This window comes from Sphaeramia orbicularis, chromosome 20, assembly GCF_902148855.1.
Source record: "Sphaeramia orbicularis chromosome 20, fSphaOr1.1, whole genome shotgun sequence".
Taxonomy (NCBI): domain Eukaryota; kingdom Metazoa; phylum Chordata; class Actinopteri; order Kurtiformes; family Apogonidae; genus Sphaeramia; species Sphaeramia orbicularis.
In genome coordinates this window covers 13,743,149-13,770,829 of record NC_043976.1, presented here as the reverse complement: position 1 = coordinate 13,770,829, position 27,681 = coordinate 13,743,149, and the positions used below count along the sequence as shown (strand labels likewise).

General features: G+C 39.0%; 2 protein-coding genes across 7 annotated transcripts in view; one reads left to right on the top strand and one right to left on the bottom strand.

Moving 5' to 3' along the window:
* slc4a2b (solute carrier family 4 member 2b) overlaps window positions 1-15,744 on the bottom strand; it is a 43,622-nt gene extending 27,878 nt beyond the window's left edge. For 3 of the 4 annotated variants that reach the window (XM_030122983.1, XM_030122984.1, XM_030122986.1), the window contains exons 1-2: window positions 9,218-9,462; window positions 4,224-4,395 (exon numbers count right to left, since the gene is read on the bottom strand). In XM_030122983.1, coding sequence (XP_029978843.1) covers window positions 4,224-4,283 — 60 coding nt within the window. In that variant the 5' untranslated portion in view covers window positions 4,284-4,395; window positions 9,218-9,462. Of the gene's footprint in view, window positions 1-4,223; window positions 4,396-9,217; window positions 9,463-15,465; window positions 15,595-15,683 lie in introns of those variants that run through there. The other variant, XM_030122982.1, reaches the window with a different exon arrangement.
* Window positions 15,745-17,476: 1,732 nt separating this feature from the next.
* Window positions 17,477-27,385, top strand: LOC115410964 (uncharacterized). 3 transcript variants are annotated; one of them, XM_030122819.1, is made up of 17 exons: window positions 17,477-17,691; window positions 18,682-18,788; window positions 18,930-19,069; window positions 19,365-19,525; window positions 19,658-19,813; window positions 20,574-21,033; window positions 21,152-21,253; window positions 21,950-22,040; window positions 23,634-23,848; window positions 23,936-24,178; window positions 24,279-24,382; window positions 24,611-24,799; window positions 24,895-25,069; window positions 25,960-26,116; window positions 26,220-26,373; window positions 26,795-26,906; window positions 26,990-27,385. In XM_030122819.1, the coding sequence occupies exons 1-17, from the start codon at window positions 17,671-17,673 to the stop codon at window positions 27,163-27,165; spliced, it is 2,763 nt and encodes a 920-aa protein (XP_029978679.1). In that variant the 5' UTR covers window positions 17,477-17,670; the 3' UTR covers window positions 27,166-27,385. The 3 variants fall into 3 exon arrangements, with proteins under 3 accessions (XP_029978679.1, XP_029978680.1, XP_029978678.1); XM_030122820.1 differs by having other exon boundaries at window positions 17,478-17,691; window positions 18,930-19,063; window positions 24,279-24,377; window positions 24,606-24,799; XM_030122818.1 differs by having other exon boundaries at window positions 17,480-17,691; window positions 24,279-24,377; window positions 24,606-24,799.
* Window positions 27,386-27,681: the final 296 nt, after the last annotated feature.

Below are 27,681 nucleotides of genomic sequence, written 5' to 3'. Positions count from 1 at the left end.
TGTAAAAAAATTTATGAAATTATTTGATTTGGGATGTTTCTTTACTATAACAGCTTTTGACTACAACATAATGCCTATTAGTTGTTCTTTTATTTTGTTTTTTAAAGACATACTTTTGGGAAATTCACTGAGTCACTTTTCTGCCAAGATTCAGGAGAAAATTGATTCTTTGGACTTGTGAAATTCTTCGCAAGCAAAGCACTGAATCATTTGCAGCTCTGCCATTTCTGTTTAGCAGCTGATCCCGACCTTTGACCTTGTGTGACTGAGAAAGCACGTATGCAAGTATAATATTAATATCAAGTGTAACAGTACGGCCACAGAACTGGCCCTCTTCATGTGTAAAAGGGTCTGCTGAGATACAGTTTTTATCTTTCTGGATCTCTTAACTCTGGTTATAAAAATGGCCTCCACAAACCTTATGAACCCACACCACCTGTCAAAAGTTTTACAACACCCCCATCTTCTCTATCAGAAATATATAATATATATGCATGAAAATTATATACTTATATCTGAAATATATGACACAGCGTCTTCCTGCCATATGACATTGTCCACATAATGTGCCACAGGTATAGTAGCGATCTATTGTAGTGCTGCTGTAAGTCAGACAGAGCGTTTATCAGCGATGAGCAAAAGTCAGGACACCTGTAAGAAATGCTTGCGTCATCTGTCTAGGTTTCTAGGTTTGTAGAACTTTTTTATGTCGTGGCAGCTTCTGAGAAAATGGAGGTGTTCTAAAGCCACTGACATGAGTGAAAGTTCTGACATTAGGCTGGAGACTGAACTAGTGATACATTAAGACACCATTAGAGAGTAATTATTACCTTGGATTTCTAATGCCTGCGACAAGTCAATGAACTATTGACGAAGGAAAAGTGGATCTGAGAAGCACAAGAACGACAGTAAACATTAACCAACTGCAAAGTTTGTTTTGGGGTTAAATCTACATACAGAAGACTACATATTGCATAGGCTTAGAAACCATTTGCTCTTTTAGGATTGATTGACTAGGAATAATAAGACCAAGGTTAAATATCCCACATGGCTACAGAGCAAAATCATGCTTTGGACTCCTATATTTGATCAAGTCGTCTAGTCTCAAACTGAACAAACTCACCTTAAACGCATAAAGATAGTCCATCAAATTACACACAGGTGTGTTGTCAGAGCTACTGAGATAGCTGTATTTGCTTTTCCAGCGTGAAAATGAAAAGATTCAGCCAAAAGCGTTGGCCAGTTTTAAGGACGGCACGCTGTTTCCCATCTCAGTTACGCTTGTCACATGACCAGGGCAGATCCTCGGGGTAGGAAGAAGCGTTATAGTGTTGGCTCTTAAAAATTCAGACAGAATTACCTGAACTCTCCCAAACCACACATACAAAACACACATTGTTAAGAAGATAATAATTAACTTAGCAGAGTCAGAGCCAAGAGGACAACCAATAACTGCTAAGGGACTGTCAAAGCGCAAACATTTTTATCTTCTGTAACTCTTGATCACCAGGCTACCTACAGGAAACGAGTCCCATAACTGTTATGTCGTATAGCAATTTTGTGGCAGTTAACTGAGTTGGTAGCCATTAATAGCCATAACAATATAATGGCAATTATCAGGAAAGACAGCATATGAGCTAGTAAATTAAGATCTTCACCAATGAAATTAGAGTTTATGAAGTTACTTTGGTGGCTCAGTTTAAACTTACATAACTGAACACAACACAGAAAATTAAAAGGACAAATCTGATAAAAGTACTGTTTTAGCTGTAAAAGTGGATCAGTTTCATTCCTTAAGTACCATGTGTACCAAGGAAAACAGAATATTGTTTTCACCTGTGTGAGACTGACCACTTTTTCCTCATAAATCACAGCAATCTTAATGAAACTCAACAACCCCAATCCTTTACATTTTCCTGTTTGTAGCTTATGTAGTGACTGAGATTCCAGTGTTTTGTAGAGTTACACTGTTAATACAAACACTTCCTGTTACCCTTTCAAATTAAAGGCCCTCCAGTGTCTCAGTTCACAGTTCTTTTCTTACTATGGCCTTTATTACGAAACACATGCAACACAGGAAAGTGCTTTGGTGAACGAGTTCTGTTCATTTGTCAAACACATAAAACTCTTGCTAATTCTTGATATTTTCAAAGTTCTCAGATACACACTGACTTTACTGACTGTGCTTTTTTAAAGGATGTACAAGGTCAGCATTGCTCTCCAATTCTACAGGCCAGTTTGAGCGACTCTGCTCTGCTGTTAACATTGTGTTTACTATTACAACTAAAGGTGTGTGTTTGTGTGATTTCATACTGTATCCTTGACTAGAATATATGCTTTTGTCTGTGTGTAGGGTTTGTGTCTTGTATCAAATTTTTTTGTAGTTTTTTTTTTTTGTTTTTTTTTTGGCATTTTACACCTCTCAGTTTCACAGATCATGTTAAAGTTGCAGTTATTGTTAGTTTTTTGTTGTAATCATCATTTGGTAAAAAAATACACAATTACCTTTAAGCACAGTGCAGTTCACATGGTCTAAGAAGACATGTGAGTGTGTGTGTATCTACTCTCTGCTCTTGTTTACAACTGTAGAAAATCTACTCCATGACACCCAGATTTTGTCCAAACAGTTGTTTTCAGACAGGTAGGGGGTTAAATACCTGATAGACAGCTTTTCCAAGAAGCTTAGAAAAGTGGTTTCACTTGACCAAAACAGTATGAAATAACATCTATATTAATATTTAGTATTTTTATTTGAACCAAGAGGAGAGAGTTCCTGAAAGGAAGATGAATATTATCCCTCAGATTTCTGCTTCTGCAGCTTTAAGTCAACTTCATGACCTTGTAGTAACTGCTTTGTTTTATTGAGATTAAACACAAATTACTTTGTAATCAGAAAGTGTTATTTTGTAGTACATTAACAATCAATAAATATTCAATGAAAGGAATGGGAAGAGAAAACAGCTGAATGTGAGGCCTCTTTGGTCTCTTGCAAATCTTTCACGGACCAGTGCTTAAATGTTATGTATCCTTTCCACTTAAATGTCAAATATCCACTTCCAGCTCCTAAATACTTTGCATTCTATGCATTTACTGCTGGGGTTCTATTTCAAACATGCACTCTGGTCAATGAGTAAGGGTTCCCCATTCAGATTTCGTGCAGGTAGACTCAGTGCTTCACAGCAGTCACATGATTGTGCAAGACTAGAAGGGAAGCAAATGGCAAAAAATGCAAAGCTAAGGGAAAGTGGCAACTTCTGAGATTTGTTTTACAGCCAGGAAGCAGGAAGAGAAGACTGTCAGCAAAATGAAAAATTGTAAACATGACTTGAATTCCTCTTAGCAAGAAAATATACTCCAGTAGTGAAAAAAATGTAAATCTCATAAGGGGTATATCTGAATCTCATGTTTCTGACTGAAAAATCCCCTCTTTGGATGTGAACTTTGCTGTTAAAATATTTCAGGTGAACTATACATATAGTGAAACCTCTTGAACTAAATCCAGCCAGTCCTACACATGTAAGAAACCACTAACCGAAGCAAAATATTCACCCAATATTACTAGAAGTCTAACCACAGCAGATGTTATCTAAAACTAAGACGCTAATCATGGGAGCATTATTTCTCTAAGCTTGTGATATTTTTGCCCACAGCATCTTAATCATTCTGAGGAGCTCTTGAGATGAGGAGCGCTGTTTTCTTTGGCCGATGACCAGTTGCCCTCTGGCATGTCTATCACAGAAACACCAGCAGCCCCACAATTATCTTTTTCAGTAAGGCCTATTGGCAACACAACATCGTGTAAAACAAAATGAGGAAGGAAAGTGTTTAAGTCGTTTAATGAAAAGAGGATTTCACCAGGAGCCGGTGTATTTTTTGTAATGTGAAATACACAGCTAGGGAACTGGCTCTAGGATGTGACTGGATTTGTAGAAATACACTGTAGTTTTGGAGGGAAAAGCAGTGTCCAAAGTACACATGGTTATGCCAGAGACGACTGGGTGAGCTGATGCAGCATAAATCCAGCACAAAACAGTGTTTGGGGTTTGCACATAGAAGTACAGGCAAGTCTTGTGTTTTTACAGTTACAGTCTCATGCATAAAACACCCATAAGCTAATTGTATACTGACTAACATTTAACCTCATGTGTTTTATCATGTGCCTGTTTGAACTTGACCTGACAGTGCAGACTGAGACCTTTCTTTGTGCAGCTTTGTGAACTTACACTGTGAATAACCGATGCCACGGCGTCAGTAATCTGCTTGGCAGCGCTGGGGTTGCTCATGACTCTGTACTGTAGTCGCTACTGGAGAGCCTGTGGAAAGCTGGTTTGGATCGATGTGGCTTTAGCCCTTCTCTTTCTCACTGGGACTTAGACAGCTTTTGGGCAGCATAACCTGGAGACACATTCAGAGGCAAGAGTTCATACACATGAGGCCCTGAAATACTGTAGCTCTGGGCTGGTATTTGCTGTATATAAGATACGGTCAGATAACACAAGAGGATCAGGATAAAACATGTTTCTAATTTTTTGACAATTAAATACAACATATTGACTCTGCAATGTGAATGAAATAGAAGTATGAGATAGGCTAATTTTCAACACGAGATGCAGAAGACAAAACCCAGCACAGCTTTAGATTTAAAAGATACCAAGAGAATTAAAGTATGACACCAAGGATTAGAGATTAAATACTTAACATACGCTTTATTTTACAGTTACCTTCTGACAAAATATCTTATTTGAAGGACTACAGCAGTCAGCAGTTAGTTGCATAGTTTAATATTAAACCTGATGTCCTAAAGGACAGTTTGTTACTGTCCTGTAACACTCTGGACTGTCTGTACCAGAACATGAGGTCTAAGTAATGAGTAATCACCAGTTAAATGTATAGCAATGTACAACATCCCAGACGCCTTAGTGTCGCCAAACCTCTCTCCAGAAACATCTACACAGGTTGAAATGGATCCCTTGTTTACAGTCAGATGGAAAATGAGAAGAGCTTGGTTTGTACCAGAGATATGATGGCACCAAAAGGAGAGAATGCACACCGCAACATCCTGACACTCCATCTCTTTTTATTTCTGTGATTCTTGATATGAGGCCCGCAGCACTTCCTCACCACCATTCAAGGTCATTTACCATTCGTGTCAGATAAGAGCCAGATAACACACGGCTACTGTGCTGGGGAAGCCTTTGATAAAACGGTGGCACGTGCCTCCGCTAACCTCCACCTCAATCACCGTTAAGTCTGTGTTATACAATGTATATAACCGAGGAATGCAAAGGCGACACAGTTCAGATTGTTCATTCAATCACAGGTGAAAACAGCTGATGATAGTTTAGTCACAAAATAGAAGATATTAAGGAGGTTCTGCAAGACAACACAGATGTAAATTATTAGAAATTAAATTTACAATGAAAGTATTATTAGTCTGCAAAATATGTTAATTAGTCTAAATGATACATAGATGTTATCACATAACATAATCCTGAAAGCAAAGATCCTATATATAATATAAAGCAGATGCCATTTACACCCAGGGTGAAACAGCCCATGTTTATGATGGGTCTGTTTTACTCCCAACCAAAGATTATGGTTTGGATTCAAATTGAGCCTTACCAACTATTTTCACTCCTTAAATCTAACCAGACTGTGACTCAAATCTGGAAACAATTTTTTGTTGAAGTTATAAACTAGAAATTCAACACGCAAATCTTCTTGGGTGAAAACCCACCTTCCATTCACCTACCACCACCCTTGACTAAGTGTTAGACATATAGTAGGATATGATGTAATTTTTTTCAGTTTTCATTGACACCTGGGTAATGAATACAATTCTGGCACACTTCTGTCTTGCACTCACAATAAACCATATAAAGCTGAAGCCAGCCTGGCTCTGTGACAGCAGCTATCAAATAAATGATAAGCCTCCTTATGCTGGAGCATAATCATATCTATGACCTTGTTAATGACCAAGATTTTCAAACAGTGAATTTTAATTAGACAGTGTGAACTTTTATTGGGACTGGACAAAGATATCCTGTCAAAGAGACCTGAAATCAAGACAGTAAAATAAGCTCACAGTTTTGGTAATCAATGTAGTTTCTGCTGCTAGTGTGGTAATCACTCAATTAAATGCTAAGTACATACTACGACACGTTCTATCTATTGTTCTACTGGTTAGAGACACTACAATCTGTGTACGAAGGGGTCTATTAGAGACCATCGGTTTGAATGGGTGTGTTTGAGGATTACTTTCTCAGTAAATCTAGACCCTACCACTGTGGAAGAGGCTGACCTGGCTACACAGGGATAAGGTTACAGAACCATGGGATCCTGAGCAAAAACCATGGGAACCAGCCTACCTACCTCAGGGCACGTCTGTAATAATACTGTTACGATAACAATAATGATCAGAAGAAAACAATTTGGAGAAATAACACCGTGTGCAATTGTCTTTATATTAAAGTAGATTTAAAAAGACAATTTTCATATAATATATATTGTGTTTTATCCTGTAATCAGATACAGTGAGTTCAGGAGAGGCCTGAAAAAAGGAACTGTTTGTTCCTTATGCAAGAACCAAAATGACTGGGATGAATGCTGACAGTGCAAGAGGAAGTCAGGACAAGATGCCCTGTATCTTTTTTTTTTTTTTTTTTGGAAGATGTTCGTGATGCCTTCACATAGTCATCAAAAAGTCTGACACCTAACAAACTATTTCTAGCGAAAGAATTTTTTCCCTAAAGCTTTCCCAGGCTGCACAGAGTCACAATCTCAAATTTGTGAACACAAAGCTTTGGGAAAAGTATCCTTCAGGGAGGAAGTAACTATGAAAACAGGAAGAAGGTAACGGGCTATAACTGCAACAGACTGAGGCCTGTCAGGAGGAGCTGTTGATTTTTATATACAAAAAAATCACATTGGACATTCATAGATGTTTTGTAACAGTTAACACAAAAACCATGTGTTCACATATGGGACATGAGCTATACTGCTGTAAGGGGTTAAAATGTCTACCATGTCTACTGTGTCATTATATGTTAACACAGCTTGTAACAGTCATCTTCATCTGTTCCTCCTTCAGACAGAGAAGACACTCAGGAAGATATCTCTGCCTGTCATCTACATAAGTAAATACCCCCCTGAAGTACCATTTGTAATTAAAGCAGACCGCACATGAGGCTGTAGTGAGCTAGACCCAAAGTTTATCTATAAGTAGATGAGCAATATTTCCCTTCTGTAGGATTAAAGTCTAAGATTCTGAGATTATTTTAAGTATAAAATGATCACATTCAACATTGGATTCACTTGACAGATAACAGGATGACTGTACTGGGATGAAGTAAAGCAATCTAAAGTAATAAAGTTCTTTGTGTAGTGTTGCTTAGATGCACCCTGATCTTACAGAAATATTAAACTGGAAGGACAAATTATTGTGAATTATTACTCCGAAGAGGAGGCTAGAGGTATTGATTTTGGCTCAGTTTGTTTGTTTGTTTCTTTGTTTGCTAACACTCTAGCAGCAAAACTCTTGGTTGGATTCATACCAAATTGGATTTATAGATTGCCAGTGACCCAGAATAGATGTGATCATATTTTGGGAAAAGTAGGTCAAAGTTCCAATTTTTCATGTTTCTAAAATCTTTTTTTTTTCATTTACTTATAATGGGCAAAATTTCAAATGTCTACAAAAGCATCCCCAGCAATTGATATGCTAACATAAGCACACGCATAGACTTGATGACATCAGCTGGATCGATGCCAAAATAAGCTACAATATGTGCAAGGGGCGGGGTTTGTTGTGCCTGGCACCACTTGTTTGTTTTTTATTTTTAGGGTGTTACAACTCAAGATTTTCCCTAAAAAAATGTTACATATTTAATATCGAACTCTACCATAGTATGAACAAATGAGCACAATATACCACCAAACCATCTAAAAAGAATACATGAATATGACAAGCAGCTGTCAGTTTATGACTATGATGAAGTCCTTGAATGTCTTACTTAACTTCTATGTGACCTTTAGGGTTGAAAGTAGGCAAAAGGTTAAAAATACTTTGCTACACCTCAGCATAATGACACACAGGGGTTCATGAGCGAGACAGACACAGACAGGACAGAGAGTTTGGAGCTGGATTCAAAGCCACAACACAAGCCCAAATGTGTCTGGGCCCGGCTTCAATCAGCCTCTGGGAGCATGAGAGATGACCACAGGCTGCATGCTCATCTATAAAATTCTATCAGAAAGGCATAATTAAAGAAGAGTTCAATAAAATTTCTGAACTACCAATGAAAATGCCTGTCCAGAAATAGAAACGTGATCATAATGTCCAAACCTCAGGCCTGTACTTACAAAAGCAGGACAATGACAGGGAGGAAAGGATTGGTTTAAGGTTTCATTAGAGATGTGAGCTTCCCAAAAACAAGGCAGTGTGTGTTTCAGACACAAAGCCAATGCATTTTTGTGCAGATGTCAGGTTTTTTTTTTCTTGAAATATTGACTCTGTGATTGACCAAAGCCAATCTGTGTAGATAATGTGTTTCATAATATTCTATCACACACAATAACATGCAGTAACATCCTTAATGCTGCATTAAAACTAATACATTTGACACCGATATCACATGTTTAAGCCATATGAGACAACCAGTGATAAACAGAAGACACCAGTCATTAAAAATGGGTCAGTCAGACACTGTTCAAAGGACAGACAAGTACTTAGGGAATACACAGTCTGATTTTTGATGTAACCATAAATTGTCAATTTTGGATCACCCACGGTTGTAATTGAGCCGTCACTTTCCAATATTGGTCTTTCAAGCCTGTAATTTAGAATTTAATATGTCTGTACTCTTAAAACTTAAGTGGGTTGAAAGTGGGTGGTTTTAAGAGATTTTTTTCCCCTCGTGTGAAACCTGTAAATTTGTTTACATTTGTTCATGCTGTGGTTATAGTTAATCAGCCTGGCTCAGCCCTTTGTTAAATACATTATAAGAAAGTGTGACACTAACAGGAGGAATCTTGTTAAATTCATCCGCTGTGGTTACCTAATTGAAAACTGACCACATAAACAATGAATTAAACTAGCAATAGATCACACAGAAAAACAACAAGGACTCTTAAATGACATTCTGATGCATAAATTGTGCAAGTTTTAACATTGAAATTGTGCGTGAAGTCATGCAATGAGACCGATGGAGACACGTACCTTTGTGTGCTTACTGCAGAGAAGCCACCGCAGACATCGTAGGGCAATTCTGAACTCTGCTGTGAAGGGAGACCCGGGGCTGGTCAGAGTGCAGGGCAAAAGCAAACAAGGGGAGAAACCAGAGATAGGGAGACAAAAGAAAAGTTGGAGTTAGAGATTCAGAGCGTGCAAGCTTGACTGATCATGTGGTGTTTAGCCCCTCGTCGAGCCGAGTCCTCTCTCCGGCCAACGTGCAGGGACTGATAACGGGCAGCCTTCTTCCTCAGGATTATGTTTCCTCCTCCAGCCTGCTGACAAGTAGCCATGTGACTCCAGGACCCATTCAACACTGAGTCACAGACTGCTGCTGCTGACACACACACACACCTATCTGTGCATGTTACATACACAATCGACCCTCTCGTTATAAATAGAATTTGATTTCAATCTGGGCTACTGGTATTAGTCTGTTATGAACCCCTCTTAAAAAACACACACTAGGTGAGCTCGTCGCTGCTCATCATCTGCTGAGAATATTTATTACAGATTTCACATGAGTAAAAAAAACCAAACTGTTATAGTCTGTTTCTTAATCCATGTAAGCTAAAGTTGCAACACACCTACAATAGGTGACCAGATGGTTTCCAACAGGGTTTCGACATTAAAATGGTGTCGGGCAGCACAAAGCAAATGCCACAAAGGGTCACAAAAGACTGGTTTACCACCACACACAAGCAAATGAATGACATCTGTAATTTCAAATAGTCCAGACTGTGAAATAGGCAGTGAGTCATTCTGTACAGGTTTTCTTTGGTATTAGGCAACTCTCTAAAACATGAAAAACACTGCATCTGCCAGAAAGCTTCTCAACATATGCAATAGGTTACTGTGGCTCCAGCAACATCAATGTGGAGATATTAATAATGCCAACGTTTACTTTAAACATCTATGAAAAAGCTGTTCAATTTCAAATACACATCGACTTCAAAACTGCATGTATTTCTGAACATGTTTATAAATCTGCACAGGATGTTTATTCATTTGTGAATATGTGTGCACTGTGAAAAGAGCGGGAAAGAAATCGCATGTTGCTTCATTTGTCTTAAACTAATCACTGCTCAGCCCTTGCAATCAAATGTTTACATTGAAATGCATCCTTAAGAAGTGTGTATGGTGGTGCAAAAAGTCTTCAAAAAAATACAATAGAGTGAAAAGTGCAATATTTACTTCAACGATGTAGTGATGTCAAAGGATGAAGTAGCACAAAATGGAAATACTGTCACTTCAATTTTATATTTAAGCACAGTTCTTGGGAAAACCTACTTAAGGTACATTAAGTACATCTAAGTGATTGTTGGGGATGGCCTTCTTAGACCGACAAAATGTCACTTTTTAGGTGAATTTCTCCTTTACACACCCACTGGAACTCCAGAGTTTCTAAAATTCTTTGGCACTGGAAAAATAACTTGTCATGTCATGGAGGAATCAACATTATTCCACAATTAATCCAACCTAAAGTCATAAAAGCTGCCAGATTAATTGTGTTTTGCAGCGAACAAAGAACAGTCCTGTGATCTAAACAAGTTGCTTACCAGTTCGCCAAATAATCAAGTGCTGCATTCCACATCAGCTTATATGAGCCTTAGGGCTAAAGAAATACTCAGCCCCGGGAGGAGCCAGAGTGTGTTTGTGTGTGTGTATTGGGGGGAGATATTATTGTTTGTCCCCTGGGCTGTGGGCTCACTATAGAGTCACATGCATGTCTTGCGGGAAAAAAAACACAGTCAAAGCCACAAGCTGCTAAAATTGAAGTCCACTTCAAAGTCTGGGGCTTTCCTCATCCCTAACCGTGTGCTTATAATAGCATTATCCACTGACACAAAGTTAAAGTCAGAGGTGTGACTTCAACTTTTTGACTTAACACCTTTTTCTGACCATGATCAACAAACAACACGCTTACTCCTCAGCACTTAACCTGCATAGAATAGCACACGTCACTATGCTCTTTCTTGCTTCTGACATTTTAATTCAACTTGTAGAGGCAGCTGGAAGGTTTTGGCTTGCACATTTGGCTGAAGTTAATGAAATGAAGCACTCTGTACTTCATCCAGACAACTGATGTAGATTTCAAAGTGCCTTTTCTCTTCTGAATGAATAACAACTAAGAATATCACTTTACAACAGCTAAAACAAGTATTTATTTTTACAAAACAACATCCCACCCTAAGTTTTTCTAGCTTTAATCCTAAGTGTTAACACAACTCGGAAATTCTCTCTCCTGCTTCCTGTTATTTTTCTCTTCAACTCTAAAACAAGTCTACTAGACTATGTTCCTAGACGTAAGGAAAAACATACTCAATTGGTCAAATGAGGACAAACAGTTTACTCTAAAAAAAGTACTGTATCATGACAACATAAAGGAGTTAAATCTGTGCAGCCTCCTTTCATCCTTCCAAAGCTACGTAGACAGGAAAATGTGAACTGTCAGAAACTCACCAGCAGCCGGCCCAGTGCTCTCACCCAGTCAGGTCTCTTTTCCAGCCTGATAATGTAGCCATACCACTGACAGCTGCTGTGTTTGCGGATCTCTGTGGGGATTTGGCTGTAGTGTATGTTGATAGCTATGCCTCTGTTGCCCTAAGTGTTTAGCCTGAAATAGCCCTCTGCACTTTAGAAGTTACTCGGCCATGTCTCGAGCCTTTCACCATACAGACATCTCTTCCCCTCAGCTCTGGCCACATCGACTTCACTGAAGCTTTGGCAGGATTCGGCGCTTCAGCATGACTGTGCTAAAACTATGTGCACACATTGACTGGGACACCTCCAGCCTTGCAAAGCTAACAGCTGCACTCAGCTGATGTATGCCCATCTTTATCTCACTCTGTGCCCTTCATGGGCTCAGCTAAGACACCACCTGTCCAGGGGTGTAGGGGGATTTGAGGGGCAACCGAGTCCTGGCAGCTTATGTAATGCCTGCCCATTGTCCTCTGTGCCAGAAAAGAAAGCACAATCACCACTAAGGCATTTATGTACCTTTAAGAGGGGTGAGTGTGTTGGCCAATAAAGGAGGCCAATTTGCATTAGAAATGGAAACAAACACATATGTTTTTCCACTGACAACACAATAGAAGAATCCTAAAGAGCCAATCAACAATTCTCAGAATACAACAAACTAAAAGGATTAACGTCCATCAGCTGTTGGAATTTCCTTAAGTTTCATAGATCAACCTGTGTATTAAACTCTGAAATTCAATATATGTTCAATATAAAAACAGTTAGCCAGTGCAGACATATTATCAGCAACAAGAGGACACTGTATAACCTGCCAGTATAAGCAGAATTAGGCTAAAATAGTAGCTGATGTCTAATATTAAGTGTCTCAATAGAAATTACTCACTTTTGAGGGAAAAAAATAACTTCAAAAATAAAAACTGCACATAGAATTGCCAAGATTTTACTGCAGTTGTTTTGATATTAACTTCCAGATTAATTCATAACATTGAGAATTACTTAATGCGCATTATTTATTTATTTACTTCTTCTTTAGCCTTAGGTGTTCTGCTCAGCTTTCAATAAAGTCAATGAAAGCTTATTTCCAACAGCTTTTGCTTTCTTTCAGGAGATGGTATTGGCTGTTTTTGCTCCAAACTATCATCCTTTAAAAATCCCATACCCCTACTAATAAAAACACTGAAAAAGAACTGAGCTACTATTTCTTTTTTGTTTAACAGCAATGTTTCCATGAATTACACATCTGTGATACATCATGCAAAGGAATTATACACTGATCTGAAAGAGCATAAAGCAGTTGCTATAAAACAAAGTGATGCTGAATAATTGCATTTATGGTGTACACAACATTAAAATTTAATAGTTTGTTTTTAACATCCACTGGGCAATATATTTTAGAGTCACCAGTGACCCGTCCAATCGAGTGCAGCTGCTGTGGAGCTCGGATGTGAGACTTTGTCAGAACTGCATCCAGGGCTGCTCATGTTGCACCAGCTGCACAACAGGTAAAGCCGTGTTCTCACAGAACACAGTAATTGTGAAGTTTTGGCCCAGTGCACTTGTAATAACTGTATTTACTCGCATGGGACTAAGACTAGGGCAGGAATAAAGGATCCTCTGGGTTACTGGAACACAATCTAAAAAGCTAAAATCTCACATGATCATATGAACCAGCTATTTATCTGTATTGTGGGAAACAACACAACACGATTAATGTAGTGAACAACACAAATAGAAGGCTTATAGAACTGAAGATAAAAGGCATGAGTGTGTAAAATTTACCGTTCATGGGAGAGCTTGTCCCAGGGTTGAAATCACAGAGGTGGGTGGTGAAGGGAATGACCAAGGCTGCCTCACCATGTCTAATGTGATTCTGTAAGTAGTTGTTCAAAGACACTACAACTGCAAGCTGCTTAATGGGCCTTAATGTGAGAAGAGAGCAGCCCAAACTACATGGTCTCCGAGGTGTCCTGCCAAAATGCTAATATAATCAGATGCAACTTAGTAGACTACAAAATTAGAGCACAGTAACAGCCAGGCTCACGCGTATAAACAGTGACCCCACAATCTCTAGCTGACTATAAATAGGCCTAAAATTACAGCATTCGTAATATTAGACGTACTATTTTAACTTGAAGGACTGACATAAAACTGAGTCATTTTATCAGCAGAGGGAAGGTAACATTCAAGTGCCAAGAGGCATGAAGAAAAAAAACAAAAAAACACTTACTATCTACCTCTTTTCCTTCCTCGCCTTCTGCATGACCAAGCAATTTACACCAGGAATGTGCTCAACTGTTTGCTGCTTTGGCACTTTTTTCCCCTGCAAAACACACACTGTTGTGACAAATCAGTTCACAATAAGTCTATTTGACATACTTCACCAAAGCAAAGAAAAACAAACAAAAGCTGAGAGTGAGATCACAGAGATAAGATGAACCTGGCCTACGCGGCTCAAGCCACGCACGGGATTATGCCACAAAAAGGAAGCTCAATAGCTCTGGAATTTAGAGAGCTTATTTTCCTCTAAGATTGAACAAGGTCAGATTCACTAAGACAAACATTTCAGATTCCACTATCTTATGAGTCCTTGGAATGGTCATTTTTGTCAAATAGAAATGTCACGGTGGTTTGTTTCCCTTAGATGTAATCATTTCCAGATAAGCACTTTATCCCATGTCTAGGCTTTACATCACAGAAAATATGTCATAATAATAGAATAATATATCTCATATAACCTGGAGTACACATAGCACTGATACATATGGGTTGATGGAGGAGGTACATTCTTCTTTCATCCTGTAAGAGTCCATGTCCTGACATTTATTAGCACTGTGACAGAAGAACAGACTGTAGCTCCAAACATGGACCTTAGCGAGTCCTAATAATAGTTTTTTTGATCATGCCTTCCTTTACAAGCTGATTAAATTCACACCATTCATATGAATCTTGATAGGTTTTCTAGCATGACAGCACACAATTGGGTCTTTATGTTTACCAAGTGCTTCATATCAACAGCTTTTTTTCATGACAGATATTTAAGAAAAACACAGGTGAAACTAATAACAACAACAATGGAGCAGTCTGGTAATTACTGCAATGCAATACAGCCATCATTATGTTAATAAACTGCACCTGCTGTCCAAAAAGGCCTATTCAGCTTTAGTCTGTTTCATTTTATTACCTGACCATGTGTGTCAGTGTCACAGTTTAACCACTAATGAACTAAAGCAGTTTTACAAAGTTTCCATTGACAACCAAGTGTAGGTGTAAGACAGAAAGTCATATATAAAATCAACACTTTAAAACACCCACGTAAAATCCTGGTCAAAGTCAAGTGATGGATAATATGCATAAAAACACATTAATTTGCCAACTTTGCAATAATGATATTATTTCACCAGAGAAACCAAAAAGATCAGATGCCATTAAAAATGAATGAACAAATGACCCCCATCCTGAACATAACTATTTTAAATGTCAAAAAGAAATCATGATAACAATAAAAAAAGACAACACTCTAAGTTGATACATACTCATTCCAGACAACTTTTTTTTTTTTTTTTTTTAATATGATGACTATCAAATTTTTCCTCTGTAGCTGCTGTCTTATGGGGGAGGAACCGCTAGCTTGCTAGGATGAAAACTACCGTAATGTGCTTTTATTAATTTCTCCCTGGACTCGAAAGCGGCTTCTACAGCAACAAAATATGTACTAATAAAATATATTACAAATATATCGGTTTTTTTTACATTACCTGGTTAAAAGGAACAGTAACAAAGCGAAGTCATCCGCCAGCAGCAGACAGTCATGTGTGACAGTTATTACTGTCAGTGTCGCCTCCTCTCCTCACAGGAAAATCAGTTATCAGTAAAAACGGACTCACCTTCAACATAAAAACAATTCGAGTCAAAAATATAATTTCACAAAACCAGACCTCACATTCATGTACAGATTATACGCTTATTTACTCACCGGTGCCTCAACTCTCGCTGAATGACTGGCTCAACCGGTGTCCAAATGGCTAAATTAGGTCCAACTTCCGGTGAGGCGTGCGTATTAAAAGCCGAAGGGGGTATTTGTATGTTCGTATTAAATATTACTACGTGCCTTTATTTTGTAAGTCCACAACGTATTTCCGGTGTTTCGTTATTTCCTGTAACTTGACACGTGTCGTCGCGCCTGCGTAAAGCGATGATTCATATTTCTAATGAAGGCCTGAGGGGAAGCATCCTGGAGAATAAGACATCCTTTAGAAGTCGTGACCTCCTGCATGAGGAGAAACAATACTGGCCGAAAAATCTGCGGATTATTTAAGACTTTCTACTCAAAATACCATTATGTTATTGTATGTTGGATATATCTATTGTTTTATTGATTGTTGAATTGTGTGCAGTGTCCTTGAGTGTCTAGAATGTATTATTATTATTATTATTATTATTATTATTATTATTATTATTATTATTATTATTAGTCGTAGTAGAAGTAGTAGTAGTTGTTGTTTTAATAGTAGTGGTTGTAGTATTATGTTCAAAGAGGTGAAACTCACATAAGTTTAAAAAAATATAGTTTTAAGAAATCTAGGTTACATAAAGTTTATCCACATTGAAGGGCTGTTAAACTTTCATGTTCACTCTTAATTAATACCAAAATTATAGATTCTGATGATCTTAATCTATTTTACTGTTTACCATGATGATGATTACCATGGTAGAAAACCATGGTGTAATATCAATATGAAAATTAACCCTTAAAGACATTATTGTAGTGGGGGGTTTTTTTGTACAAATTATTTTTTTCTGTACATTTAACATTTCCAAAGTGATTATTGCCATTTAATATTAATTTTAGTCTCTGCATTTTGTATTTTTCTGTGAAAATCCCATTTATATATTTCTATATTTAATTTGATAATTATGTATTTGTTCATAAAAGCTTGGAGTAAATCTAAAAGTTATGGATTGTGTTTGGTAGATTTAGTTATACGGATATGTAACTTAGCTTCGTGGACTGTCCAGGAGCAGGTTTATGAAGACTTATCTAACTTAACAACATATTTTATCTCATGGTTGCACTTTCAGTTCCTATAAAGACTTTTTATAGGTGGCAATAACAATGTGTGACAGGGTTTCTGCATTCATTAAAAGTTGGTGGTAAAGTAATTATAGTCTGTTTGTCTTATTTTCAGTGTTGAACATATTTAAGTTATACACATTATAGTAGAAATACCAACAGCATATCTAATTTTACATAACTAAATAGTTTTATCTTGATTTAGATACTCACAAAACAGTTTTATTTCATAGACTTGTATAGAGAACAGTGTGTGAGGCCAGCTGCTCAGCAGTTTAGACACTGGTCCTGATGTAAACACAGACATGCGGAGTGAGAGAGACCCCTACTGGTGGATTACTGCTACTGCAGCCTGGAATCACACCTGCTCACTGTGATAATTATGCTATAAATGATTTAACCTGTTCGGTTTTTTTTTTTTTTTTTTAGTTTATTTCACATTTGTATTAATTTCAGTCGTTGAATTTGTCTCCCTGAGAAGGTTTATCCTACAGTGGGTAAAGTGAAACATTTACTTTCAAGATTTTTTGTCACATTTCTGCTAACATCTACGTGCTGTATCTTTACGGAATCTTAATCATTAAAAACGGAAACTACAATCTAGTTTCCGTTTTTAATGATTAAGATTCCGTTGGGGCGGTGTCTGTGGTTTATGTGTTTAGTCATTCAACGCAGACTGGGTTTGCACTCGCTGTCGGTGGATAAAATCTCCGCACCGCCGATAGGCTGGTTCCTTGTTTATACTCTGTCAATCCACAAGTCAAAGGGGGAGAGGTCAGTCTTGCTATGCTAGCAAGACTACTCCGCAGCCCAAACTGGGACGTCAACAAAGTTATTCATTCATTTTAGTTTCCCTCTGTTTTATCTACAGTAACGTTGAAACAACGACATGAGTTCTGCTGCCTCTTCGGTAAGGTGGAAATAGCATACCTGCATTCACCGTGACAGTATAATCCATGGAGATATTAGCTGCTAGCTACTTTAGCATTAGCTTCGCTTGCGTTCTTTATCATCTAACATTTAGCTAGCTGTCATGCTAACGTTGTTTGTTGACATCCCCCCACCGTATAGACAGGACAACATCTTTAGCGTTAGCTGTCTGTTAGCTAGTCCCCTGACTTCAACTTTTATTTCGTTCATTTTACTGCGAATAAAAGCATGCAATCTGACAATACGAGACTAACTACTTGAAAACTTTATTAACTAGCTGTTAACGTGAATTTAGATATTGGAGACTTTAAAAACTATGGTGGATAGTCAGTCTTTGTTAGATACATTTAGCTACTTGGGACAAAGGCACAGAAATAAATACGTGCTTTTGTCAAAGCTAACAAAGAGCAAACATCAGTAGTTAATGACCATATAGTAAACAAGCGTTCAAGTAACACAAATTTGATTCATTTTCCCCTCCAATTTGATGATAACCCTGTGGTTAAACGATCATTTAACCATTCGTATTCCATACAGAGAAATGTTAAATATCTATAACAAGAAAGGGCAAAACGGTTTAAAAAGAAGTAATATGTCAATGATGTATTTGACCACAAAGAAGGAAGTTTGATCCAGTGAATGCAGCACAAAAATTAAAAATAATATGGTCTTAATTTTTCACAAGTAGGTTCGAGGAGCTTAATGGCTATGAGGAGCAAAAAAAATCATTTAGAATATCTTATATCATCTTATAGTCAGGTGCTGCCCATACATTGTTTGCACTGAACATTTTATTTAATATTGCTTCAGACATTAAAACATGAGCCTTACAAATTTTACACCACTAGCTAATGTTTGTGGAACTGCTTAGAAATGCATTGTAAAGGAAGTCATCAAGCCCTTGTTGACATACTTTTTACATTTGGTTGGTAGTTCATTGACAGTTTTTTGTTGGGTTTCTGTAAAACAGACTATTGGAGATTTATTCCTCACTCTCAGTGAGATGGGCTTCTCAGAGGAACAGATCCAGGCAGCTGTGCAAGCAGGACATTTTTCTGTACCAGAGGCAGCTGAGTGGTGAGTTATTAATATTATTTCGACTCTTTGACTCAGAATCAGTGGAAACAGTTATATAAACTAATAAACGCTGCCCTGTCTTGAAATACACTTTCCAAGTCATTGTCAGTAATATTCCATGTATTTCTTATATGTTCACAGGCTTTTACAGGGTCAGGTTCCACGCCATAGGTTGATAAAACAGTCATCACAGCCAGCAGAAACAGCTTTTTCTGCATTCAATCCTCCCAAAGAGCCTGCAAACACTTCTGGTTCACAAAAATCTCCTAGTGAAGGTAAAGGTATGATGCAAGCAAGTAGTTTATGCTCATTAAAGTTATTCGTGTTCACTAAAAGTTATAGTGGAGTAAAGGAATCATTTATAGCTATGTAGTGTTGGAACAACTGCATTTTTGTAGAGTTTGATTTGTGGTCATATGTTCTCCATTATTTCAGTCTTATTAGTTCTTTTTAAACTCAGGTACTTTGTTGCAATCCCCCCGCTGAACAGCCAAAAAAATTGGCCAGCCACATATGCAGATTTAGCTGTTTGTGTCTGTGGTTGAATCTCATTTGACTCTCTATGAATTTTTATAGGATGTCCTTCGTTGGTGCTAAGACCATCACAGTCATGTAACCTGTCTACTGACCCACTACCAGTGGAGTCCCGTATCAAACTGGACAAGGGTGACTTTGAAGAACAACAGAGACAACGTATCGCACAGGAGGCCAGAGCAGAAAGACGACAAAAGAAACAGGTCAGAACTACTTGAAAAAATACTTCTCATATTACTCTTTGTCATTAGACACAGAGGAGAATATTTTAATCAATGCATTTGATGCTTCATCTTTGAGGAAAACATCTCATCTAATGCTTGTTGGTCTGCCAGGAGCGTGAGCTGGTGTTGAAGCGAATAGCAGAAGATCGGAAGAGCTTGCAGGAGAAGATCCAGACTGGTGCTGCTATAGAGACGTCTCCAACTGGTGATGGGCAGAAACTTGGGGGAAAGATTCAGACAAATGTGGACAACAACTGTATTCTTATGGTGAGCAGTGTTGCCAACTCCTCAGCAAGAAAAGTAGCCACTGGCTGTCCTAAAAGTTGCTCAATGATGTCATTACCTAATGTGCACCATCTGAAATATACATGTAATTCTGATGAACAATGTGGGAAAGACAAAAAGTGAGTATAAAAACACCTTAAATATGTTTAGAACTACAAATGAATTATACTTTGTCAATTCTTGTTTTGTTTTTTTTGTTTTGTTTTTTGTTAATGTTATAATTCCAACCCTCCTCTGGAATAAAATGACCCAAATGAGACATTGGTGGAGTTACTGAGGTTATTTATTTGTTTGTTTACTTTTTAGCTTAATTTTCTTAAGTTTGGTTTGGTTTTTAACCTTACAGTCCCCTTAAGAGCCTACAACAGGTCACAGTAAAAGATGAACATTTTTAGTTTTCAGTCTACATTACCAATTTAAATGGAACAAAAAGAAACAGTAGAAAAACTGTCAGTGGCAATGGAAGTGATTTCTGTTCAATGCAGGGATTTGCTGTAGACAAAAAAAGATACGTGCTTTTACGCCAGAGTCTCCAAGTCTCCAATAACACCAGAAAAACTTGCTAGATTTGTCGCTAGTTAGTTTTCTGATAGATTTTAGTCACTGGTCTGAAAAATCACTGAATATATTAGTAAAGTGGCTAAATTGTCCACTCTGATGGTGAGTAGAGGAAGAACACATTCTGAAACACAACGATTAAGACAGTGAAATTGCAATTATTGAATCTTTTGTTTTCCTGTAGATTCGACTTCCTTCCGGTGAGTCGATGCGTGAACGTTTCCCAGCCGACGCCCCTCTGCGCAGTGTCATGGAGCACATCACTGACCGGCACCCGTCCCTAGCGTCCTTTTCTCTCCTTCAGGGATTTCCACGGAAGCGCTTCGGGGAGGCGGAGCTCACTTGCTCCTTGCGTTCTCTCGGCCTCACTCCTAACGCCGCACTGTGTATTCAGACCACTCCCCCAGACACACCCCACGATCCACCCAGTCCGGCAGAACCTCCATCAGCAGGACAAAATGAGCAGGCTCCTCCTTCCCTTCCTCTTCCTCTTCCTCTGCCACATTTACCTGTCCGAGAGGGGCTAGGGGGGCTGGACCCTATTCTTCCCCCTCCGTTACCTAACCAGGTGTGGGAGGAGGCGGTGAATTATGCAGGAATACCTGAAATTGGTCCTTCACTTTCTGGTCCTTCTCATGTTTGGGGTATTAAATACTATACTTTACTATAATACTAGCAAACTACACATTAAAATGACAAAGTTATTGGCTAAAAATGTAATCACTGTTTGTTTATTGGATGATTTCTGGTGGGGTTCAACAGGGCGAGGCCAGAGGTTGGTTCCTGGTAATCCTGATGAGGCTGCTGGCATAGAGGTTGATGAAGACCAAGAAGAAGAGGGAGAGCCACGTCACATTCCTAATGGTGCTGCTCCTCATTGATGATATACACTCTTTAACCCTCTCTTGCCTTTCACCTTGTTTACTTTACCCTTCTCGTTTCCCCTCCTGTCTCCATTTGTATCAATATTTCATCCATGTACAACTTTTCAGTCATGCATATAAGAAACAGATGGCCCTGGCCTTTCACTGTAAATATTGCACTATACATATTATTGCATAACTTGCTTATTGCGCAGACCATTACACTGACTGCCTTAGTAATGTGTGTCATATGTAAGAAAGATTAGGATTAGCAAATAATGTAGGTGAATAACCCCTTACAGTGTAACACACAGAACATAGGGTCAAAGCTGCTGAGCCCCACCACTGAGGACCAGTAAGGTTCTGTCAACCAATCATTTTTAGTCTTTTAGAGCATGTGGTTTTGATAGTATTCTGAATGTATGTCAGGCCAATGTAATAAGAGTGCAATCACAGTTGAAACTAGTTAGTGAAGATCTAGAAAGCAGGATGATTATGTTAGAGGTGATTACAGGTGTGATATATAGCATTGAAATACTTAATACCTTCATAGACAGACTATAATGATGCTTAAAATCAGGCAGTATGATGTTTACAGACCTTAGAGAATGGCTTTCTTTGACGTTAATCGATGTGAGTAGTGATATGAGAAATGTTTGGACTACAACTGCTGTTGCTGCTTGTGTAATTTCCCCAGGAATGCCGAGGCTGCCTTTCTTTCCAGAGAACAGGCTTCATGGAGGATTTGAGCCCAGGCACCACTGGCCAGAGCAAGGCAATCGACTCAGGTGGGTGTCTAGACAGAATGTCATTTTAGAGCTGTGTTAGAACTAAAATTACATGATTTAGTAAGCATTCCTCTTAAAATATTTTGTTAAAAATGTGCAGTTGGGGTTTTTCAACTGATTAAAATGAATTATTTTGATGAATTAAATGACTTGTTATCCTGATGCTGTAAAAATGGCAAGGACCAGTTACCAATGAATGGTTATAATTCAACTGTTAACTCATAGTGGTTTGGCTTGGATTCAATGGTGTGGTAATTCTGCTATGTTAACAGTATTTCCAGGGGTTATATACAGAATAACCCCTGGAAATACAAAGAGTCAAAGAAAAGCCTTGTAATAATGGCTGGAGGCCTGGTTGGCCCAGCCCTCGTATATAGGCCCAGAGAGAAAAACAAGGGTGGATAAGCTGCTGGTGCATGTCATATAATGCGCTAACCGGTTAAGCTAAGATTAGGTATATTATTACTGCTTTGCTTTTACTATTTTCAACACTTTGGATAATTTATCAGTGATTGTTTGATTTTTGTCACTGCATGTGTATGTATTTTAATGAAGTTTGTAGTAATGTTCAAGAACCAGATTTACAATGACAAGTGTCGCTTATAGATCTTCCAAGTCTGACATTCACAACACATTCCACTGTACAGGTTTCCCCCACTGTCCCCCACCATTAAAAAACAGTACATATAGGATAATTCTCCTGTTAGTGTCTCTGATCACGCTGTTGATGAGCATCTGGAGTTGGCAGCTGACTGCTCTTATCATCTGCTGTGTGCTAATGCTAATTGCTAATGTACCGTGTGTGTATATCAGGATGGGCAAAATGCAGAGACTGAATTTCTACAGGGATAATAAAACAAGTTACCCTGTAACATTAAAAGCCCTCTTTCAAAATGGACGCTTGCCTGTTGAAATACTAGTAGGCCTTTAATTTGAAATAGATACAATAAGTGTTGAGTTTGTTTACAGGGTAATGCATTAAGTTTTGTGACTCAAAACAAGGCTTCATACTGAAATATGACAAATTATACATACAGTTCTGTGCACATGTCTTACCTTTGGGTTTGTTGGTTTAGTAAAGTCATAATGACCACAGATATGCATTTCTCAGTTTCTGTGTTAGATCCAATCTGGCTATGTGTGAAGTATGTACAACAGTAAAAACAAGTTTCAAGTTAAAAAAAAAATAGTTTCTGTAAACCAAAGTTAGGTAGTATTTAGTGTGACCTCCCTTTACACTTTCCATGTCTTTAATCCTGTTGTTCATAAATAGAGGTTTAATGTATTAATTTTTTTTTTATATCAGGTTTAACACACGTTTTTGTAATTGTTTGCATTGCTTCTTGTCTTGGGGTCAGGGGCCACACTTAGTTCAGTTATTGTGTTTTAAGGCTGTGCACATTTCTTATATTTTCTTGTTGTATCTGAAAAAAAGAGAATGAGTAATAAATATGTATGTTCATTCCAACCCTGTAAAACAACAAAGGTAAAGGTGGATAAGACTTTTATACTTTCACTCTAAGACACTGATATTGTGGAAATACAGAGTGTGTGAGAGACTGTTGTGTTCCTGTTGTGTGATGTGTCTTGCAGGGAGGTGGAGGACCCAGCAGATCCAGAGGCTGGAGGTCCAGTGGCACCAGTTGCTGCAGGTCAAGCTGCAGTGGAGCGCCTTCAGAGAGCTGCACAGCAGGAGGACGCCCGCTCCTCCCAGGGCCAGCCGTCGCCCCCTAAAAAACCGTTCAGGACACCCAGCGTGCAGTCCCTTTGTGCCTTGGCCACCCGTGCAACTGTCCACCTCATGACCGGTAAGATGAAGACAGAGAGAGGTTTTTTTCAGAGCATATGTCACATACTTATACTTGACTCCTTCTGGTCATTCTTGTTCCTTTCAGCTCCCAGCATGCAGTACAGCAGCAGTCTGGCAGGTCTGACCCCAGAGCTAGCCGAGCTTCTGCTCAATCACATGTCCCGTGAGAGGCTCCTACGTCCTCGCACTCTCGAGCTGTTTTTTGGCTGTCCATTGCAGAAGTTTGTCCTTAACTGCTACCCGTACTCCACCAATGAGCTCCTGCGGCAGTTACGCGCATTCACCGCACTAAAGCATCTCAGTCTGGTCAACTCACCTCTCATCACTGGTAAAATAAAAACAGTGTAATTCTTGAATATGGTTTTTTTTTTTTTATTGTTTGCAGTTTATCTGCTTATACATCCCTTTCTTGGTCTGGTTTTTCCCAGACGTTGGCCTATCAATCCTGCCCAGCCTGGTCAAACTCCAGTATCTCAACCTGTCCGCCTGTAGCAAACTGACCGACTCCTGCCTGCAGCATATTACAGGTTTGGCTCTTTACACACTTTAGCACACACTTGAACAAGGCTAAACCCAGCTCAAAGACGAATAAGGAATATAATAGATTATGTAACAGGACTCTTTGGTACAGTTATGTGTAAGAATGCCAGATCCCAACATAAGCTGCCTTGTGTTAAATACTCCCATTTAGAGATTAATGGATTTGCTTTTCATGTTTTCTTCAAATAAAGACATTTCTTTTTACTGTCTTCAAGGATTAAAGAGCCTATGTTTCCTGTCCCTGGACCAGACCAAAGTCACTGATGCGGGGATGGTGAAGTATCTTCACTCCGCCCCGTCTTGTCTGTCTCAGCTCAGCCTGAACCAGACTGCAGTGACTGAAGCCACTCTGGTGCTTCTGCCCACCTGTGTGCCACAGCTTCGACTCCTCAGCATCAAGCAGACAAAGGTACTTCAGCACTACTTGCGTGTGTTGTATCCATCATGTCAACAGAACAGGTAGTTATGAACTGTTTTCTCATGATATAACTTTGTCTCTGCCAGGTTACGGATGTGTCCGCTTTGGCTCAGCTGTGCAGCTTACAGACACTCAATCTAGATGGTACTGGTGTCACAGAGGGACCACTGGAACACCTCGCCCACCATCCTGCCCTGTCTTCCCTCAGTTTGGCAGGAATCCCAGTAGTGGATGGCAATCGCACCCTGCAGATCATCTCAGGTGTGTAAATGGAAAGCCCCATTCATTTAACAGCAGGCTAGACAGTCAGGGTACTTGCACAGGTCTTGAAAGTCTTAAAAAGTATGTAATTTTGAAATGCTGTTTTCCAGACCTTGAAAAGTCTGAAATTTTGTGTGGAAGTCTTAATAAAGTATGGGGAAAAAATGTTATCAGTTGAATTTTAGAGTATGCTCAAAGGCACATAATCTTGTAAGATAAGAAATACATGAGGAAATGTATAAAAAACTTGATATGATTTCATTAACCGGTCGGCTCTGGAATGATTCTAGTGAAACCTGTTTGTGTGATATCCATGCACTTTTGTGATTTTCATGTTTTGAAAACATTTCTGTCATTCATTTACTATGAATTATGCATTCATGCATTTATTAAAATGAACTTTTGTACAACACACAACAGGTACAATCTTAAACAAAAAAAATAGGCATGTAGGTATAAAACACATACATAAAGTCAAGGTCATGGGGGAAAAATGGCTGTTTTGAAAAAGTCTGGAATTTTTATTTGGATAAAGAGCAAGTACTCTGACAGTGAAATAGACAGTTCTGTGTTAAATAAAAGTGGGCAGCTGTGACTCAGGAGGTAGAGCAATAATGTCCAACAACCAGAGGGTTGGCAGTTCGAATCCCAGTCAGTCCTAGTCATGTGCCATTGTGTCCTTGGGCAAGACACTTCACCCACCTTACCCCCAGTGTCACTCACACTGGTGTATGAATGCTTACCACCACCAGTGTATGAATGTGTGAGTGAATGAATAATGGATCAAATGTACATCCTTTTGAGTTTGTCTAAATAGAAAAGCGCCATATAAATCTAATCCGTTATTATTATTATAAAATAATTTCCTGCTTCATCGTCTTTTCTCTCAGGTCTTAAGTTGACTCAGCTGACCCTCCCTGGGCGTCACTCTGTAACTGACAGTGGGTTGTCCTTCCTATCAAGCCTGTCTCTGCTCTCAGAACTGGACCTGACAGACTACACCCACGTCACAGACCAAGGAGTCAGCAGCCTGTCCACTATGACCAGGCCAGTCACACTGATTGTACTTTTGCACTGTTGTTTTGCTTTTTTTTTTAGCATGATTGTGTCAAGCATGAGTTAAAATAATCACCTCATGTTCTTTGTGTAGGTTAAAAAAGCTGTCACTTAGCAACACTCAGGTGTCGGATGCGGGGCTTCCCTCTCTGCGTGGCCTTCAGGAGCTGCAGGATCTGTGTTTGGATCGAACAGCTGTCACCAGCAGAGGAGTAGCTGACCTCATCACCTGTCTGCCACACCTTCAGGTCATTTATTGGCAAAACTGGGTTTTGAGTTTTTCCTTGCCGAGAAGGAGGGTCTAAGGACGGGGGATGCCCTGGACACTACTCATTTTCTTGCTGTTTATTTGACTGTTGTTTACTCCAACTGCCTCTGTAAAGCCCTTTGAGATAACCTTGTTGTGATATTGGGCTATACAAATAAAGTTGAATTGAATTGAAAAATACATTTCATCCAATTAGCTTTCCAACCTACATATTCCACCCACTGTTTTCCTTTACTTATCCACTTCTTTCAGTGAAATACATGAAATTCTCCAGTGTTATTATAAACTATCAGGCAAATCTGTGGTTTCCATGATACAGGAATTTTTTTAAAAAAAGCTAAAACATCTGTTAAATATTTTTGAGGGATGCTGATACTAAATGCTGTGCTTCTGTTTTCCAGGTTTTGGGTTTGGCCAGCACTCAAGTGGGAGACACAGTGATCAGAAGGGGAATAATCCGTTGCAATCAGCTGGTTAAGCTTAATCTTAGCCGCACACGGATCACAGACCACGGTAAAGTGACACACACCGACCAGATGTTTTGTTTTACTTCAGCCACAACAGGTGTGTTAACTGAAATGTGCATTTGTCCACAGGTCTGAAATTGCTGAGACACATGCATCTCGCTCAGGTGAATCTGGACGGTACTGGTGTGAGTCTGTTGGGGATCGCAAACCTCCTCTCTCTCACCAACATCAGCAGCATCCGGGCGAGCAACACCCGCACCATTCCCCCTGACGAGGTCTCAGATGAGGAGTGGGAGGCCCACTGAGAATCCCTGTGGGTGGGTCCATACATAAATCTGACTCTGTTGCCCCCCTTTTCATCCCTTAAAAATGCTGCTATCAGGATCACCTGGAAACAGCATGAATCAAACACTCCTCCTACTTGCACTGTTTCAATGGCGGCTTGTGCCACTAATCTGTCAATCACACACGCTACCAAGTTGAAACTATACCCAGGAGCCTTGTATTAAAACTAGGCAATTTAAAGGTTTACATACCGTATATATAATTAATGTCCCTTATGCTGCATTTCCACTACGTGGTACCGGCTCGACTCGACTCGGCCTTTTTGTGTTTCCATTATGAAAAACAACCTGGAATCTGGTACCCGGTACTAGTTTTTTGGTAGAACCTCCACCAAGGTTCCAAGACTGGGGAACAGATACTAAAACGTGACGTGTAAACACTGCAGACCACTGATTGGTCAGAGAGTTGTCTCTGTGACCCGGCAATTTCCAAAAAACAGATGCAGAAGTTTACAGTAAATATAGCTGTAGGTTAAT